Source organism: Rhinolophus sinicus, chromosome 3 (assembly GCF_057876585.1).
Source record: "Rhinolophus sinicus isolate RSI-liver-muscle chromosome 3, RSI-T2T, whole genome shotgun sequence".
NCBI classification, from domain to species: domain Eukaryota; kingdom Metazoa; phylum Chordata; class Mammalia; order Chiroptera; family Rhinolophidae; genus Rhinolophus; species Rhinolophus sinicus.
This window is the reverse complement of record NC_142503.1, coordinates 178,235,284-178,255,103: the sequence shown is the minus strand read 5'-3', so window position 1 is coordinate 178,255,103 and position 19,820 is coordinate 178,235,284. Positions and strand designations below refer to the sequence as shown.

General features: G+C 36.7%; 2 protein-coding genes across 5 annotated transcripts in view; one reads left to right on the top strand and one right to left on the bottom strand.

Annotated features, from left to right (window-relative positions):
- Window positions 1–1,610: 1,610 nt before the first annotated feature.
- On the bottom strand, window positions 1,611–18,500 carry FCF1 (FCF1 rRNA-processing protein). 2 transcript variants are annotated; one of them, XM_019733517.3, is made up of 8 exons: window positions 18,418–18,500; window positions 18,043–18,110; window positions 16,576–16,647; window positions 15,915–16,063; window positions 7,487–7,559; window positions 4,292–4,379; window positions 2,566–2,660; window positions 1,611–1,883 (listed from the first exon to the last, which is right to left on the bottom strand). In XM_019733517.3, the coding sequence occupies exons 1-8, from the start codon at window positions 18,418–18,420 to the stop codon at window positions 1,835–1,837; spliced, it is 597 nt and encodes a 198-aa protein (XP_019589076.1). In that variant the 5' UTR covers window positions 18,421–18,500; the 3' UTR covers window positions 1,611–1,834. The 2 variants fall into 2 exon arrangements, with proteins under 2 accessions (XP_019589076.1, XP_074183309.1); XM_074327208.2 differs by lacking the exon at window positions 18,418–18,500.
- Window positions 18,501–18,527: 27 nt separating this feature from the next.
- The window catches only part of AREL1 (apoptosis resistant E3 ubiquitin protein ligase 1), a 35,435-nt gene continuing 34,142 nt past the window's right edge, over window positions 18,528–19,820 (top strand). Inside the window, exon 1 of one of the 3 annotated variants that reach the window (XM_019733516.3) lies at window positions 18,528–18,682. The gene's annotated coding sequence lies outside the window, so the exon portion shown is untranslated. The remainder of the gene's footprint in view (window positions 18,683–19,820) is intronic. The other 2 variants (XM_019733513.3, XM_019733515.3) reach the window with 2 other exon arrangements.

The window sequence follows — 19,820 nt, the reverse complement described above, 5'->3', positions numbered from 1 at the left end:
TTCCTCTAAATTTTTTTCTATTATTAACTGTGGTGCAGTAAACATTCTTTTATATGCTTCCTTGTACAGGTGTGAACGTTTCTTTATACATTTGTATCACACTTATTAGCATTTATATGATACTGATTATGTATTTTAAAGGAAATCACCTATGTGATAAAATAAGCAAAAAATAGAATTGAGCTCAAGGGATATTTGCAATTTTTATTTTAATGGATCTTGACACACTGCTATCTAAAATAGTTATACCCATTTGCACTTGGCAGCACTACATGACTAACCATTTCCTCACACCCTTGGAAAATCTTCTGGTCAGTCACTGCTCAATAATTGAAGGAGTTGCTTTGCACAGAACTCTAGAATTTTAATATATTCACACTTATCAATCTTTTCTTTTATGGCTTTGATATTCTTCATGTTATTTAAGAATTCTACCCAAAGGTTATACACATTTTTCGTGTCTTTCTTCCCTAATACTTTCATAGCTTAAAAAAAAAAATTTAGATCTTTGTTCCACTTGAAATATATTCTCATGAAGGATATGAAGTAGGAATCTAAAAGTTTTTTTCAAAGTGGATAGCCAATTGCCATTATAATAATTACTAACACTTATTGAACAACATTTGTGTCAGGTACTATTCAATTTAATCCCATTTTATTGGGGTTGTTTTCAGGATTAAATAAAACATTTTAAGGTGGAAATGAGGAAAATACCAAATGGTTATGTAGTTTGTCCAATTCATTGACATTAACTGATAAAATCAGGATTCTAACCCTAGCAGAATGAGCCCACACTATTTGGCCTTCTAAAACCATTTTCTTTTTCCACACATTTGAAATTAAACCTTTAAAATATACCAAACTTCCATATAGACCTGTTTATGGACTTTCTGTTGTTTCAATGATCTATTTGTCTATTCCTATACTACCCTGTGATCATTTAAACTATCTAATCTGATCATGTTATGTACCCTAATTAAAATTTTAACAACTTCCTACTGATCTCAAGATCAAGTCCAAACCTTCTAGTATGTCATATAAGGCCCCCTTCCTCCCACCTCTTACCTCTGGGGTCTCAGATGTGGGTATAAACCTCTTTCCCCTATGTTCCAGTTATAAAAATCTTCTGGCAGTTGTCTGAACAGGCCAAGCATATTCATTCCATGTACTATCTGTGTCCATGCTTTTGTTCATATGCTTACTGTGCCTCATTTTCTTTATTGGGCAAGCACCTATTTATTTTTAAAGATTAACTCAAAGATGATGTATCATAGAACTGTACATCTGAAACCTATGTGATTTTATTAACCATTATCACCCCAATAAATTTAATAAAATTAAAAGAAAAGATTAACTCAAACATGAATACCTCTAGCCTTTCCTCCCTCCCCATCCCAACCACATAGAAAGAAATCATTCTTTCCTCCTGTATGTGTCTGCTCCCTCCTACTTTTATCCTAGCATCATTTTACTGTATTTATTCACCTGCATGTTTCTCTTTCCCACCATAATATAAGTGTCTTGAGGGTAGGACCATATCTTATTAAGTGCCTACTGAAACTTTAATAAATATTTGTTGAGTAAATCAATATAAAATAACAACCATCAAATTTGTGAGCAGTCATTGGATTTATAAAAAGATGCAACAAATTTTAAAATGATACAAAAATATCATTTTCAAAACAACATAAAAAAGTGAGTGTCTTTAACTATATTCAACTCATAATAGAGCAAATGGGTGAGTGGAATAATAATTCATGCTGTAGCGTGTTTCATAAACTGGCAACAGAGAAAATTGGTTGAAGGAAAGCAGAGGAATTTTGTCTTTTAAGAATTAGAATCGAGGGGCTCCATAATCATCTGGCATCCGCTCAATGTTGTACCTGATCAGGATAAAAAATTAACACTGGTAAGAAAGGTGGGTCCAGAACCCACCTAAAAAGCCATCCTTTACTGACTGCGATACTCTCACTGGTCACTGAGAATCCTTTTTGTCAATGGGAACATTATAATGAACGATTTATAGCAAAATGCTGACTGTAATATCTTTATTCTCCAAAGTCAGAAGTTAACAAGGGGGGAGCCAGACACTGAGTCCAGGGAAGCCCAACTTTTTAGCCCATATAATTTCCTCTATATTGTGTTCTCCTCAGGCTGAAAATAATAAAGTCTGAAGACTGACTGACATAACATCCAAGAAGGATAAAAAGCAGTTTGTTTGTTTTTTAATAAGTTTTCAGTTTCCCAGAGAGGTGCTAATCACATGCACTAGACTTACTAAAAAAAAAAAAATTCTGGCCAAAAAAGATTAGCTTAAGTTACTGCTTTGTATTGAAAGCAACACATTCCTCTATTTCTTCTGGTAATCTTACTGTAACAATGTGAATGTCTGCCTCATTCCCAAATCCCAGCTTTATGTCTTGCTCTTGTTCTTGTTACTTTGTCTCATTTCTTCAAATATAACTATGTAAACATTTGATACTCTTTCAAATTCTTCTATAACCTGACCTCATTTTTAATTGCTATCAGCTATATACTTTAATCACTTCCGCAAGAAGTTCTCACCTATGGTTAGAAATGTACATGATGGGAACTCCAGGGATTTTCCTGATTCTTCGTTTAAGGTCCCGATCAACCGTAGCCACAATGTAACACTTGTGCTGTAAGAGACACCGATTGAGTAGTCACTTAATAATAGAACTTATTAAGTCTACTTAATGATACTATAATGGTACAATCACTGGCCAGTCTGAAGAATCATTCCTTTTCACAGTAAATAGCAAAGGAAAGGCTATAACAATTTGTTGAGTAGCTACTATGATGTAGGAGCTCATATTTGTAAAATAGATAATAAGATGCCTGGGTTGAATGTAGCTCCAAGAATCTTGAAGGGAAGAAGAAAGAAAAATTAAAAGCTACAAACTGTTTTTTTGTCTGCTAAGTGGTAGGGACTTTCAAATTTGGGGCAGACAATTCTTTGGTTTGGGGGAAATGCCCTGGGGGACTCTACGCAAAGGCAAAGTACCTTGGATCAGAGGGCACAGCTTTTGCCTTTCCTGGGACAGCAGGGCCAGCTCTGAAGTCTCCTAGTGGTGGAGGTATGCTACCTCCTTTGCCATGAAGCCAGAATAGGATCTGCAGGACAAGTTTGAGTCTAGTAGCTCTGAAAGCAACAATTAGCTGCCAGCTGAGAGCTAATTTGTGTTGTACTTTACTTCTGTCATGCCCAAATCTCCCATTGAGTTTTATAAAGAGTTGCAGCCTGGTGTCAGCTGTGCTGTGGGAAATTATGGGAAATACTGGCAATACCCATGGGATAGAATTGCTAAAAGACTGGCAGTATGGTCACTAGATGAAGATGGCTATCCTCAGCAGAGAGAGGCTCTTATAAGGGCAATCAGTAGGTGAAATTGTGGTGGTGCTTGACAAGGAAGCCAGAACGTAACAATCAAAAACCCACTTATTCCAGGGTACTTGTGATATAGCACTCTGGGAGACTCAGATGTAACTGAAAAATACTTCTGGGTTAGGCATGGTAGAGAGGAACCAAATTCCTGCATGGAGAGTAAATGGAAATGGATCCTTATTTTAGATTCATAGGGAGGTGAAATCTGATATACAGTTGACCCGGAACAACACAGGTTTGAACAGTGATATAATCAGTGGATCCACTGATACGTAGGTTTTTTTTAGTAAATACCTGTACTGTTTTTGATCTGCGGTTGGGAGCCTGCAGATGCGGAGGGCAGACTGCATGTATTGATCCATGCCATTTTACATGGGGGACTTGAACATCTGCATATTTTGGGACCCACAGGGTAACCAATCCCCCATGGATATGGAAGGACACCTGAAGTTTTAGGGAGTCAAAAGTTATCTGATACAGATTTTTGACTGCACAAGGTTTCAGTGCCCCTAACTCCCACGTTGTTCAACTGTATTATTATATCTATACTCACTCACTTAAACCACTTTATAGAGAAGATTTATGGAATAAAGAATCAGTAAGTGCCTCAAATCACACACCTAACAAACGCAGGTGCTAAGATTTGAAACCCATGTCTCCTTCCAAGTCCATGATCTTTCCATTATGGTTACAGTATACATTTCCAATCCACGTTCTCAAGTAAATGAGGACACCTATGCTTCCTATGAAGGGATTCTATATAATTTTTTTTTTTTTTTTACCATTTATATTCCTTGATACTTACTGACCATGAACATTCAGGAGACAATAGTTCACCTTTTCTTTTTTAAAAGCACAAAATAAACCTTTAAAAACTAATGGTACCTGAGTTACTCTCTGTACTAAGCAGTCATCTGCATAGGTTCCTTTGTGAGTGCATGGCAATCGTTCAAATCTTGGATCCTTGGCGATCCTATAGGGTTACAAAATGGATTCATGAAAACATTCCAGCAAATGGAGAACTTTCTGAGTCTCAATCAGTGAAATAAGGGTAACATGATCTATGCGTAGATTTTAAGGCAGCCCTCTCCTCATGAAGTTTACCTTCTAATTGTAAAGACAACTTACAGAAAAGGGAATTAAAGCTTCCTGACTGACAGCTGGTGTGCCTTATGTCATGGAATCTTCACAAAACTCTGAATTATTATATTTCCATTTTACAGATGTGGAAGCAGATTCAGAGGGATGAATTGATTTGTTTAAAGTTACCCAGCTGGGAAAAGCCAAGATGCAAAACCAAATCAATTTTAACTCAATGATTTCACTTTGAGGAAGTTGTTTTAGACAAATGTACAAGAATATAGGCACAAGGATGGTCCCTACAGCAGTTTATAGTAGTGAAAAACTGGAGATAATCTGAATATCCAGGAACAAGGAAAAGTTAAATACATTTTGGTGTCCCTATCCTACTAAAAAAAGAGGTAGACAGCTGTGTGTATCAACATGGAAGGATCTATAATAAACTGTTGAATAAACAAAGCAGGTCACTGAACTGTGTGTGTGTGTGTGTGTGTGTATTTGTGTACACATATATGTATATGATTCAATTAAGAAAGTACAGGGGGGAGGAGGGTGGGAGATGTGGGTAAGGGGGAATCAAATATGTGATGATGGAAGGAGAACTAACTCTGGGTGGTGAACACACAATGGGATTTATAGATGATGTAATACAGAATTGTATACCTGAAATCTATGTAATTTCACTAACAATTGTCACCCCAATAAATTTTTTAAAAAAAGAAAAAAAAAGTACAAATGTCTTTCCCTGATTCTTTCTCTAGATTTGCATTTGTCTGGAAAAACACATACGAACTACATATGAATCCTTCTCAGTTGTCGCTCTTAGGGTAGGAGAATGGACAAAGTGTGAATATGGAGAGGGAATTTTACTTTTTATTGTATGTATGTGTTTATATTGTTTGCTATTAACAAATCAAACATGTATCATTTTCACACAAATTTGAAAAAGAAACACCCAAGTCTGTGATCCCCAGAGCAATGCTCTTTCTATTACACAACGATGATGAGTCACAAAATGAATAAAAACACAAGGCAGCACACAGGTACCAAGTACCACAAAAATACTCCACATTGCAGTAGTTCAGAGTCAGGTCAACGTGGGTTTGATAGAGTTAGAAAAAATTACATTGAGATAAAAATAAAATGAAGATGAAAGAATGTTCCAAGCAAAGTGAAGGCAGGCACATTCCAAACAGGGCACCAACCATCTGTACAAAGGTTTGGCTGTGTTCAGGGAAGAGTGAGAGGAGTGTATGTACAGAGGGGAGTGAAATAGGGTTGGAAAGGCAGGTCGAGGGTAGACTGGGAAGAGGCTCCAGGGAAAATACTGATTCACTGAGTTACACAGCTCTTCCAAATACGGACACATTTCATTATACAATATCAAAAACATCGTACAATATCAAAAACATCGTATTCATTAATATCTTCATTAGTCTCTAAGGTCTTGAGTATTGGGAATGAGATAAGCTCATGACTTTTTAAAACTCTGATTTTCACTTGAAAACTTAAACTTTAACTACGGCAGTAAGTTGTTTTCCACGAAGTGACATGTTCACTGAATTTTTTGAGACAGTATCTGCTAAATATCAAATTCTGAAAAAAATCAGTATCTGTCAGTTGTTCTCTGCATAAAAATGATATTCCATGAAAAAGAAACTGGTTCAATTCACAACTGAAACCAGCACACAAATGCTTCCCAGGGAGGTAAACTCCATCCTTCGGTGCACAGACGTGTTTTATGTGCACTTCGTACGATCACGAGGAGCAATGATTTGCACTCCAGGATTGAGATGAAACAAAGTTAACAAATTTTACCGTTTAATCAGTTAAGTGACTGGGCAGCAGTGAAGAATACAAAGACTATTAGCATTACTTGGGCCCACTGCCTGGCTTTGTACGAAGGCACCACTTAAATGTGAACCAAAAGAAGCCATGAAATTAAGCAGAAAATGTAAATTTGATCATATAAAAATATAAAACTTCTGTTTGACAGCTATCAAGCAAAAAGACCTCACTATGCTGCTATCAGCACAAATGTCAGCAATGACAAAGGCAATGTTTTGTTATTATTATGAAAATAGTTTTGCAAACTCCCTGCAAAGTTCTCTGGGACTCCTAGGGGTGCAGACCATACCTTGGAAACTGCTACTCTAAACTCCAGGGTACATTCTAGAGTAAACTGAGAACTCAGAATGTGAATTCTTTAACTGTGAGATTCTGAAGTAGATGCCTAGATAAACTAAGAGAAAGACACTTTCTAACTGAAAATCTTAGAGGAACTTAAAAGGAGGCCCAATACAACTAATTACCTTCATGCAAAAAGTTTCAGCTTACAATATTCACGATAGCCACATGGAAACCACCTAAGTGTCCTTCGACCAATGACTGAATAAAGAAGATGTGATGCATATATACAAAGGAATACTACTTTTAGCCATAAAAAAGATGAAATATTGCCATTTCCAACAACATGGATGTGTCTTGAGAGTATCATGCTAAGTGAAATAAGTCGAGCAGAAAAAGACAAGAACCATAAGATTTCACTCATTTGTGGGATATAAAACAAAAAGCAACAAACAAAACAAACTCATAGGCACAGACAACAGTATAGTGGTTACCAGAGGTGGTGTGGGGTGGGGGGAGAATAAAAGGGGCAAAGGGGGTCAAATATATGGTGACAGAAGGAGACTAGACTTTGGGTGCTGAACACACAATAGAATATATAGATGATGCATTATAAAGTCATATATCTGAAACTTAAAAAATGTTATTAACTAATGGTAGCCCAACAAATTTAATTTAAAAAAAAAGAGCTTCAGGTTAAAAACCTCTAACCTTTCAATGTCTGCTTTCTTAATCATAAACAGTTAACTAGTTTTGTATTTTTATTTAATCTAACCAGCCAATACATCTTTGGACAGCAAACCAATGAAGGAAGGTCAAAAGAATCTTGTCTACTAATCTAGAACAATTTTAGACAGATCAGCTCCTTCCTACCTTAGAGCCACTCGATACTTTTGCCCCAGTTTCTCAATTTCAGCCATTACACAGTCAGTTATACAAGGGATACCTGCCAGGGCCAAAAAAAAAAAAAAAAAAAAAAAAAGTTAATAAAAGAATATGTGAAGAAACTGATTTAACTCTCTGAACTACATTCTGTTGACAATCTTTTTTTTTTTTTTTTTTTTTTTAAGTGTGTTTTTCCAGGACCCATCAGCTCCAAGTCAAGTAGTTATTTCAATCTAGTTGTGGAGGGCACAGCTTACAGTGGCCCCAGTGGGGATCAAACCAGCAACCTTGTTGTTAAGAGCACTGTGCTCTAACCAACTGAGGTAACCGGCCGCCCCCTGTTGACAATCTTTGAAAGACCCACGAGACTTCTGGAATGAAGCAGAATAAGCACTGAAAAGAACAATAAGAACTAGAGGAGACTATGTATAAAGAAACTAGGGAACTGTCCCAACACCACACTACAGATTCCATAATGTATCTGTCATAAACATATCTGGGGAAAAAAATTCAGCTTGATCCCCGTCATTCTTTGTATATTAAAATAAATTCTAAATGGAAAAAAAATTTAAATGTGAACCAAAAGAAACCATAAACTTAACCAGAAAATGTAAATTTGATCACGTAAAAATATAAAACTTTTGTTTGACAACTATCTAACAAAAAGGCATTAAAGTAAAATACAAATAAAACTGGGGAAAATATCACTACACATTTCTCAAAGAGCTTATAATAGCTTAGAATTATGTACCAGACACTGTGCTAAGCACTTTACAAAGATTATCTCATTTAATCTTCAAAACAATTCCTATCACGTAATGTTATTATTATCAGACCCATTTTGTAGATGAGGAACCTGAGGCATAAAGTAACTAGATAACAAATGGTCAAGGCAAGATTTCAACAGAGACTGTCAGGTTATTATTGCGGAAACAGGTATTCTCACACTGCGTTAGTAGCTGTATAAACTCTTATAACTATTTGAAGGTAATTTTGCAATACCTATTAAAACAAAATAATTAACTTCTTAATATGGAAATATAGCTTTAGAAAATGTATCTTAAAGAAATACTCCATGCTAACACAGGGACATAGTCACAAAAATATTCACTACAGCCTTGTTTATAACAGGGTAAAAACTGGAAATAATCCAAATGTCTAGTAGAATATTGGCCTTTAAAAATTATTTAAACAATAGAATACTACATAATTTTAAAAAGATTAAGGTACATCTTTATATACTAACAGAAAAACATTCAAGAGATGTTTGTTCAATATAAAAAGCAAGGAGAAATGGATAAATAAGATGCAATCTATCCATGTAATAGAGTATTATTGGGTAATAAAAAGCAATTTATGTACATACATGCTTTAACCCTTTAAAACGTTATGCTAAATTAAACAGGACCAAATACTATATGATCCTATTTTAATGAAATGTCCAGAATAGGAAAATTGATAGACAGAAAGCAAATTTGTGGTTGTCTAGGGATGGTGGGAATGGGAAGGGGTGGGGGATGATGGCTAAGGGTTCAGTTTTTTTTAATAGTGAAACTGTTTTAAAATCGACTGTTAATAAACTAACAGCCACTGAATCATATACTTTAAACGGGTATATTGTATGGTATGTGAATTATATCTCAAAGCTGTTTTAAAAAAAGCACAAACAGGAGTGGCCAGATGGCTCAGTTGGTTAGAGCGGGAGCTCTCAACAACAAGGTTGCCGGTTCAATTCCCACATGGGATGGTGGGCTGTGCCCCCTGCAACTAAGATTGAAAATGGCAACTGGACTTGGAGCTGAGCTGCGCCCTCCACAAATAGATTGAAGGACGACTTGACTTGGAGCTGATGGGCCTGGAAAAACACACTGTTCCCCAACATTCCCCAATTGAAAAAAAATAATAAATTTGAAAACAAAACAAAACACAAACAGTTAAATAACGTATGACCCATTTTCTACCTCCCCCCCTTTTCCCGCCTCCCCCCCTCCCCACTCCAGTTCAAGCCGTTGTTTCTCAGTCTACTTGTGTAGGACACAGCTCCCTGGCCCATGCTGGTGTTATGAGCCTTGTGCTCACCCCCACCCCCCACTGGCTAAGGCAGTAGGTCACCGGTCATCACCTGGCAGCTCACAGCAGCTCATGACAGCCCTCACCAGCTGCCGGCCACTGACGATGGCTGCCAGCCATTCATGCTGGCCACCAGCCACTCACACAGGCAACTGGCCACTCATGGCAGCACACCGTAGCCCACGGCAGTCCACAGCAGCACTCGGCCGCTCCTGCTGGACGCCGGCCACCCACACTGGCTTCTGGCTGCTCATGGCAGCACACGCTAGCTGCTGGCCACTCATGTTGACCACCGGCCGCTCCTGGCAGTACACGGTAGCCCCCCACAGCACACAGCAGCCTGTGGCAGCCCATGCTGACCTCCCACTGCCCAGCTCCAGGGAGAGCCGTTGTTCACAATCTTAGCTGTAGAGGGCGCAGCTCACTGGCCCATGTGGGAATCGAACCAGCGACCCTGGCGTTAGGAGCATCGCGCTCCAACCACCTGAGCCATGGGGCTGACCACTTGATCCATTTTCATTAATAAAAGAAACAAAAATAACCTCCACTCTACAGAAATTGTATATGAATTTTTAAAAACTGCCCTTCTGAGAAAAGGCATTACAGGGAACTTTTTTCTTTTCTTTTTTTTTTTAATGCTATATATTTTTTCAATTATATTAATACTTTTGAAAGCAAAGTTAAGAAATTTTAAACTAAAATACAATGCCCAGGGGGAAAAAAAGAGAACTTGTAAAATGGGGGTATGAAGTCAGTAAGATCAGATCATTATGGAATCAGAGGGCAATATACGCCTTAAGAGAATCAATTGCAGAGCCATGTAGCAGTGAAGCAAGCAAGGGCTTACATATTGATCAGGGAAGTAGGCCCAGGAAGATCACTATAAAGAAACAGAAAGTAACAGGAAAGAAGACTCATGGACAGAAAAGAAAACTGAAGGGAAGCAAACTGTCCTTCCCTGTTGGAATATCAGATGGAAATGGAATAGACCAGGAGCTAAGAAAAGGTCAAGGGGGCATCTTCAAGGCAAGAGGAAGATAAAGACCTTCCTTTAGGTATAAAGGAAAGTGAAGAAAAATTAAATAAGTAAAGATTAAAATAGTTAACTTAATCTCCTAGGTAAATGAATTTGCATTTAAATGTTTCATTAGCCTTTGCTTTGAAGTATTATGTTACACAGAAGACTATAGAAAATGGTATGTTCCTTAATAAGCTTGTTTGTGGAAAAGACACAGTGGAAGTATTTAGCTATATTTAGAGAAAACTTAACTACAGAACTAAAGCTATCCTAAAAAATCATCTAGATAATAATGATGGAGCTAGAGTCAAGTAAACAATTCACCTGCAAGGGGCCATGTTTGAATTCTCCATCCATTTCATTTATAAATAGGTCATAGCATTCCTGGAGAAGCAGCTAGACAACCATAAGAAACACCATGGGAACACAAGAAGCCTACCAAGTTTCATGCCTTCCCTCATACAGGGCCACCCTCGTCCACTCTTACCGGCATGGTAGTGTCCCAACTTCAGACTAATCTTTATTATTTCTAAGAGATTTTTTTAAAAGAAAATTAAAGTATTACATAAACATAGTTTTAAAAAGAAATGCAAAGAGGCCTATATGAAAATATAACTGTCCCCTGATCCTTCCCACCCCACCAGTTTTGATCCTTAGAAATGAATTATTTTACTTCATTAGCTGTTTTACTCATTTGGTGGTTACCTTCATATCTTGACATAATAAACTCACACAGTCAGTTTTTATATTTATTAATTTGAAGCTTTTAAAGAATTTAGCTTTCTTACCCATCACACATCCCTCCTACATTCAAAATCGATACCTATAATGACAATCAAAGCAATTGTTTTCTGAATTGTGAAAGTGTAATTATTCCCAGTCAAGTTTTTGTTATATTTCACCTAACTGAAAATGGTCATTGCTAACACAAGGGCAAAGAAACAATGGAGATGCTGAGCTACCAGAAAACAAAAGATACAATGGCTATAGGAAATCCTCATATATCAAGCATCACTCTACATGTAAATAGACTGAACTCACCAATAAAAAGGCACAGAGTAGCAGGTTGGATAAAAAACAAAACAAAACCCAATCATATGTTGCCTTCAAAAGACACATCTCAGCTGCACGAACAAATATAGACTCAAAGTGACAGGGTGGAAAATGATACTTTGAGAAAAGTATGGTGTGACCATACTTATATTTGACTAAATAGACTTGAAGATAAAAAAGTTAACGAGAAACAAAGATAGACATTTCATAATGATAAAGGGGACAATACATCAAGAAGACGTAACACCTGTCAATATATATGCTCCCAATCAGAGAGCACCAAAATATATAAAGCAACTACTAACAGAACTAAAAGGAGAAACTAACAAAAATACAATTATAGTAGGGGACCTAAATATCACATTGACAGCTATGGATAGATCATCCAAACAGAAATCAATAAGGAAATAGCGGCCATAAATGACACAGACCAATGGACACAATCGACATGTATAGAGCCTTTCATCCCAGAACACCAGATTATACAATCTTCTCTAGTGCACACAGAACATTCTCAAGGAGAAAGCCTATGTTGGGACACAAAACTGGCCTCAACAAATTTAAAATTGAAATCATACCAAGCATATTCTCTGACCATAATGCTTTGAAATTGGAGATCAAGTGCAAAAAGAAAGCAGGAAAAAACCACAAATATGTGGAGATTAACATGTTACTAAAGAACGACTATGTCAAAAAAGAAATAAAAGGAGAGATCAAAATGTATATAGAAACAAATGAGAAATACAACATATCAAAACTTTTGGGATGCTGCAAAAGCAGTAATAAGAGGGAAGTTTATATCGTTACAGGCCTATCTCAAAAAACAAGAAAAAGCCCAAATAAACAACATAATGTTACATCTTAAAGAACTAGAAAAAGAACAAATAAAACCCCAAGTCAGCAGAAAGAGGGAAATAATAAAAATTAGAGCAGAATTAAATGGAATAGATAACAAAAACACAATAGAAAAAAACAACACAACAAAGATCTGGTTCTTTGAAAAGATAAATAAAATTGACAAACCCCTAGCTAGACTTACTAAGGAAAAAAGGCAAAAGACACAAATAAACAAAATCAGAAATGAAAGAGAAGTTACAACAGATACCACAGAAACACAAAGGTTCATACAAGAATACTCTGAAAGACTATATGCCACCAAATTCAATAATCTAGAAGAAATGGACAAGTTCTTAGAAATACAGAACCTTCCTACACTGAATCACAAAGTACTATAAAATCTAAACCAGGGGTGTCCAAACTGCGGCCCACAGTCCAACTGTGACCCGCAATCCATTTTTTATTGGCTTGTAGCAAATTTCAAAAATATATTTAGTTTACTTAAATAAACCAGGTGAGACAATATGTACTTGACTTCAAGTGAGTGGCCCGGCTGTTTGTGTATTTTACCACATATGGCCCTTGGTGAAAAACGTTGAAAAAAGTTTGAACACCCCTGATCTAAACGGGCCAATTAACAGCAAAGAAATTGAGACAGTCATCAAAAACCTCCCAAAAACCAAAAGTCCAGGACCAGATGGTTCCACTAATGAATTCTACCAAACATTCAAAGATGATTTAATACCTATTCGTCTCAAACTCTTCCAAAAAACTGAAGAAGAGGCAATACTTCCTAACTTCTTTTATAAGTCCAACATTACCCTGATACTAAAATTTGATAAGGATAACACAAAAAAGAAAACTACAGACCAATATATCTGATGAACACAGATGTAAAAATCCTAAACAAAATACTAGCAAATTGACTACAACAATACATTAAAATGATGAAACATCACGATTGAGTGGGGTTCATTCCAGGGTCACAAGGATGGTTCAACATATGCAAATCAATCAATATGATACATCACATAAACAAAATAAAGGATAAAAATCAGATGATCATACCAATATATGTAGAAAAAACATTTCACAAGATACGACATCCATTTATGATTAAAACACTTAATAAAAAGGTATGCATAGAAAGAAAGTACCTGAACATAATAAAGGCCATATACAACAAACCCTCAGCTAACATCATACTTAATGGTGAAAAACTGAAAGCTTTTCCTCTAAGGTCAGAAACAAGACAAGGATGCTCCCCTCACCACAATTATTCAACATAGTATTGCAAGTCCCAGAAGAGCAATGAGGCACAAGAAAGAAATAAAAGGCATCTAAATTAGGAATGAAGAAGTCAAAATGTCACTTTTTGCAGACCACATGATTCTTTATATAGAAAACCCTAGAGAATCCACCAAAAAACGATTAGAAACAAGAAACAAATATAAATGTGCAGGATACAAAATCAATGTACAAAAATTCATTGCATTCCTATATACTAACAATGAAATTTTCAGAAAAAGAAATGAAAAAAAATTCCTTTTGTAATTGCAACAAACAGAATAAAACACCTAGGAATAAACTTAACAAAGGATGTAAAGGACCTACACACTGAAAAGTATAAGACATTCTTAAAAGAAATTGAAGAAGACACAAAGAAATGGAAAGACAGTCCATGATCATGGACTGGAAGAATCAACATAGTTAAAATGGCCCTATTACCTAAAGCAATATACAGATTTAATGCAATCCCCATCAAAATCCCAGTGGCATTTTTTTTTAAAGAAATAGAACAACAACAAAAATCAGATTTGTATGGAATCACAAGACTCTGAACAGCCAAAGTGATCCTGTGAAAAAAGAACAAGGGCGGTGGTATCACACTCCTCGACTTCAAATTATACTACAGAGACAATAAACAAAACAGCATGGTATTGGCAGAAAAACAGGCACATGGACCAATGGAACAGAATTGAGAACCCAGAAATAAAATCACATCTATAAGGGCAAGTAATTTTCAACAAAGGAGCCAAAAACACACAATCTTCAATAAATGGTGCTGGGAAAATTGGAACGCCACATGCAAAAGAATAAAACCAGATTGTTATCACCATACACCAAAATTAACTCAAAATGGACCAAAGATCTAAATCTAAGACCTAAAACAATAAATTGCATAGAGGAAATATAGGTAGTAAACTTATGGACTTTGGTCTTAGAGAGAACTTTATGAATTTGATTTCAAAGGCAAGGGAAGTAAAAGCAAAAATAAATGAATGGGTCTATATCAAACTAAAAAGCTTTTGCACAGCAAAAGAAACAACCAACAAAACAAAGAGGCAACCAACTGAAAGGAAGTTGCAAACAACACCTCTAATAAGGGGCTAATGTCAAAAATATATAAAGAACTCATACAACTCAACAACAAAAAACCAAATAATCCAATTTAAAAAATGGCCAGAGGACCACTTCTCCCAATACATACAAAGAGCCAACAGATATATGAAAAGATGTTCTATCTCACTAGCTGTAAGGGAAATGCAAATCAAAACTGTAATGAGATACCATCTCACACCTGTTAGAATGGCTATATCAACAATAAAAGTAATAACAACAGTTAGAGAGGTTGAGGAGAAAAAGGAAGCCTCATATACTGCTGGTGGAATTATAAATTGGTACAGCCACTATGGAAAACAGTATGGAGGATCCTCAAAAAATTAAAAAACAACTCAAGTGTCCTTCGACAGATGTCTGAATAAAGAAGATACGGTACATATATATACAACGTAATATTACTTAGCCATAAGAAAAGATGAAATACTGCCATTTGCAACAACATGGAAGGAGCCTGAGATGATCATACTAAGTGAAATGAGTCAAACAGAAAAAGTCAAGAACCATAGGATTTCACTCATGTGGGACATAAAACTGAAAGGAGCAAATGAACAAGACAAACAAACAAGCAAAAACTCATAGACACAGACAACAGTTTAGTGGTTACCAGAGGGGAAGGGGAGGGGAGGAAGGTAGACGAGAGTAAAGGGGGTCAAATATGTGGTGACAGAAAGAGATTTGACTTTCGGTAGTGACCATGCAATGCAGTACAGGGGGAGCCAAAAAAATGTATACATGTCTTGTATTCATCTTTTGTTATCAGTATATACTGAGTATTTTGGTTTTTCCTTTCTTAAAATATGTATACATTTTTTGGCACCCTCTATAAATGATAGAATTGTATAGTTGAAACCTACATAATTTTATTAATCAATGTCACCCCAATACATTAAAGAAAAGAAAATGGTCATTGGTATGGTGAACAAATTAAATGGCCAGCAATTCAGTTAACTAGGACTCCATTCATCTCTTTTCATACGTTTGAATAAATGATTATTCTATACAAATGTCAAAGAAATGTAAAAGTATGATACTCACACTTGGCATACAGACAGTCCATCATTGACTGAACTAAGTCTAGTTTGGCTTTAATGGAAAAGTTGATAAAATTGGTATCAACCAGGATGTGGTAAGGTGGGCCCAGCTGTGTGTTATACTGGAAGAATAAGCAGGAAGGGTGTTGGGGGCTGAAAGAAAAAGAAACAAAACAGAAAATAATGTCAACATTGATACTCTGGTATCAACAAAAATAAGAAGTCTCTGTTTGAAACAGGTTGGTATAGATTAAGTTCCTTTTTCCTTGTTCTTGGAAATAAATCCTAATAAATTCTGTGATGATATATCCATCACCACTCCAAGGCAAAATGAGGAAAATGTGATAAGGTTTCATAAAGCTAAATGTATTTATTTAAAAGGAATGACTTCGATTCTGAAACTATGTCCTTACTATATTTGTGGCGATATAGTCCGTTTCATAAAATGCCAGTGAGTTAAACAACAGTAATTATTTCTTTTGAAAGATTCTTGGCAAAAAAAAAAAAAAAAATTATTGATCTTAGATTCAATATCACTTTCATTTGCATAGTTGTGCTGGATTTAAAAACGGTGGAGCAACTCAGCTCAGGGAAAGCCTGGATTTCTAAGAGGCCTATGATTTTAGAATGTCTTAAAGGAAAACTTGAAAATTTTGATTACTCACACTTCTCTTTCCTTGAGTGCACTGGGATCTTTCTTTGGTTTCTTTTTAGGTTTTAACCTATCCTTTTCTTTACTAGGAAAAAAAAGTAAATTAAATGCAGGGGAGAAGGAAAAAACAACAGCAATTATAATCTCATTCAAAACCAAATATTTTTTTTTTTGTCTTCAGAAGAAATCCTACTTTGTGACTTTTTACATCGGTATAAGCATACACATTTTTACAATATAAATATACATATTTAGAGCACAAATAACTGTGGGAAGTAGCCTGTAATTAACATAATCAATTTGTAAGACATAATTAAACTGAAAAATCTAGCCAATAATCCATAAAAATTGTTAATGGGTAAATAAATGTTGGTTATGTTATAATTTCTTTCTTAGTCAGAAGCTCTTATATCTAGGATCAAAATTCACTTCCAAGTAGTGGGTAAAAAGGCTGACATTTTTATCTTCTGAAGACTCAGATGCTTCAATGGTAGGGGAGAAAAGATTCCCCCACATGCCTCTTACAAAGGGCTAAAATGTAATAATACATATAAAAAATTTAGCCCTTAACTAGAAATATTATTAGTGGGGTAAATTTCCTAAAAATTACATAAACACATATTAAAGACTGAGAATACAATTTAATAATTTTGAAGACTCTAATGACCATTCCTTTGTGCTGAGGCTCCTAAACACAATGAACATCAGTCCTTATTTAACAACTTTGTCCATTCTTCACTGAAGCAGGGAAGGTTTTTAGGTCTTCCGTACAACAGGGACTATAATTCTACAGTCTACTTCCACAGCCAACTGAATTCTTATAAGACTTAAAAAATGGAGACATCTAGGTGTCTTCCCATTCTTTCTTTCAAAAATATTTGAGTGTCAGGTGCTGGAGACACATGACAAACTGACCTCACCTTTTTTCAACAATTCTAACAAACATTTTTTTTCCTGGGGAATGTAGTAGTGTAATTACAAGAACATAAAGATAACCCTACCTACCTCACAGAACCGTTAGGAGTCTTAAATGTGATATGGTAGATAAAGCACCGTGTTTCCCCGAAAATAAGACCTAACTGGACAATCAGCTGTAATGCATCTTTTGGAGCAAAAATTAATATAAGACCGGGTCTTATATAATATAGTATAATACAATATAATACCTGGTTTTGTATTAATTTTTGCTCCAAAAGACACATTAGAGCTGACTGTCCGGCTAGGTCTTGTTTTCGGGGAAACACAGCATATAAAAACGGTGGAACAAAGTGACCACTTAAGAGATGTTTAATTCCCATCCCATTCACCAGTGTTCTCGCTCAACAGCTGTGATACATTTGACTACTATCTCAAGCTATATAAATCCAAGACACAATAATATTAAAAACAAACACGAAATAAAAACAAAAACTTTCACTATTTATCCCCTCCTGACTGCTTTATCTGCAGTCTATGAACCCAGTAGATTCCAGACACTCACAGCCTCTGATCTCTGAGACTAAGCATTCGCTTCATGGTCGCATACTTCCTTGTTTTCTTTTGCTTCCCCTTGAAACAGAAATTTTAGAGTTAAAAGAGTTGGAAATACATCCCATCTTCTTGAGTTCTTTCTTTTCTTTGTCCATACCCTTCCCTTCTTCCCTCAAATACCCAGCTCCTCTTATCCTCTCTGCCGCAACCCAGGCAGAGTACCCTCTCCCTATTCGCTGGAGCACGACAGAAGCAGTTTAAGAGCTAAGATCAGAATGAAAATAAGCAGGGGGAATGTGGACGAAATTTCGCCAGAGGCCGGCTCTTTCAACCTCCACCCAAAATGTGGTCCGACACTGTCCCTTCTCGAACCCTCCTCTCTCACCATGTTCACGCCACACTCTTGTTTCTTCCGGAATCACCAACGGCGCGACACTTTTACGTCACCCGTCTACTGCTTCCGGCAAATGATAACCCGGAAGCGGAAGCCGCTTTGAGAAACGGAAAAGTCCGGAGCCGGTTCCCATCCCCGATGGAGGTCTGCACTTGAGTCTCTTGAAGGGAGGGTTGAGGACCGGTCTTCTGCCGGGTGTTGCCGCGTCTCAGGGCAGCAGATCTGGGACATCGCTGCGTTGCACTCTCCAGCTCTGGTAAAGTTTGTCTCCGCTACCACTTCCTCATGGGATGACCTGCCGGCACGAGAGTTCCAGAGAGGGAGGGAGAGAGGGAGGGAGGGCAGGGGTGGAGGGGGCGACGGAATTCTGGGATGCCCATTAGTTTGGGGAAACACAATCTCCTCATCCTTCAGCGCTGGGCGTCAGGTCTCTATCGTGCAACTCGGTTCCTACTCTGGTTCCTACTTGGCTCTCCTAGCCGGCTTGGTGCTTCTTGCAGCCGGGTGGACTATTCTCAAGATTCTCCCCTAGTTGATACTGTGTAGTCTTCTCGGTAAAGAAAGGGATGAAGCAGCGTTTGAGGGCCCTTTTTAGACTCTAGAAAATTGGGGCATAAGTTTGCATATGTTACTAGTTACCAAGCCAGGAAAATGATGGGCAGTAATTGACATTTATTGTGAAGCCTTGGTGTGCCATCCTTAATGGAAAAGGGAGAGTTTTTGAACAAAAAAGAAAAGATAGCTTTCAGTTTTTGAGTTCCTGCTACTATGTATTCTGGTGGTTTTAACTTTTTGGAAATCACATAACTCTTGAAATTTATGGAAAGCCAGGGATGATTCTTTAAAAAATGGGTACACATATACTATTTGTTATACAATTTATGAGACTCTTGGACTCTGAAGCCCGTCCATGGGCCCTCTAGGTGTCGGTAAACTTAAAGTTGTGAATCCCTATCTTGTAGACTGTACTTGGCCCTTGGGCTGTATTACCAACTTTGACCTTCACAGTAACTTAAGTACCCTCGTTTTACATACAGGAACCTGAGGTTCAGACTTCATTCAGAGGTTTGTTTGGGTCTTTTTTATTGCAAAGCCTGTACATTTTTTCCTTTTATGTTTTTTATCAGTTTCAGATGTCCAAAAAACATAATGATTAGGCATTTATATAATTTATGAAGTGATCCCTCTGATAAGTCAAGTACTCATCTGACACCGTACATAGTTTTTGACATGATTGACTATATTCTCCAATGACTGTATTCTTCATACTATATTTCACATCCCCATGACTATTTTTTTATTACCATTTGTATTTCCTAATCCCTTCACCTTTCTCATCCATCTCCCCAACCCCCCTCCGATCTAGCAACCATCAGTTTGCTCTCTGTATCTAT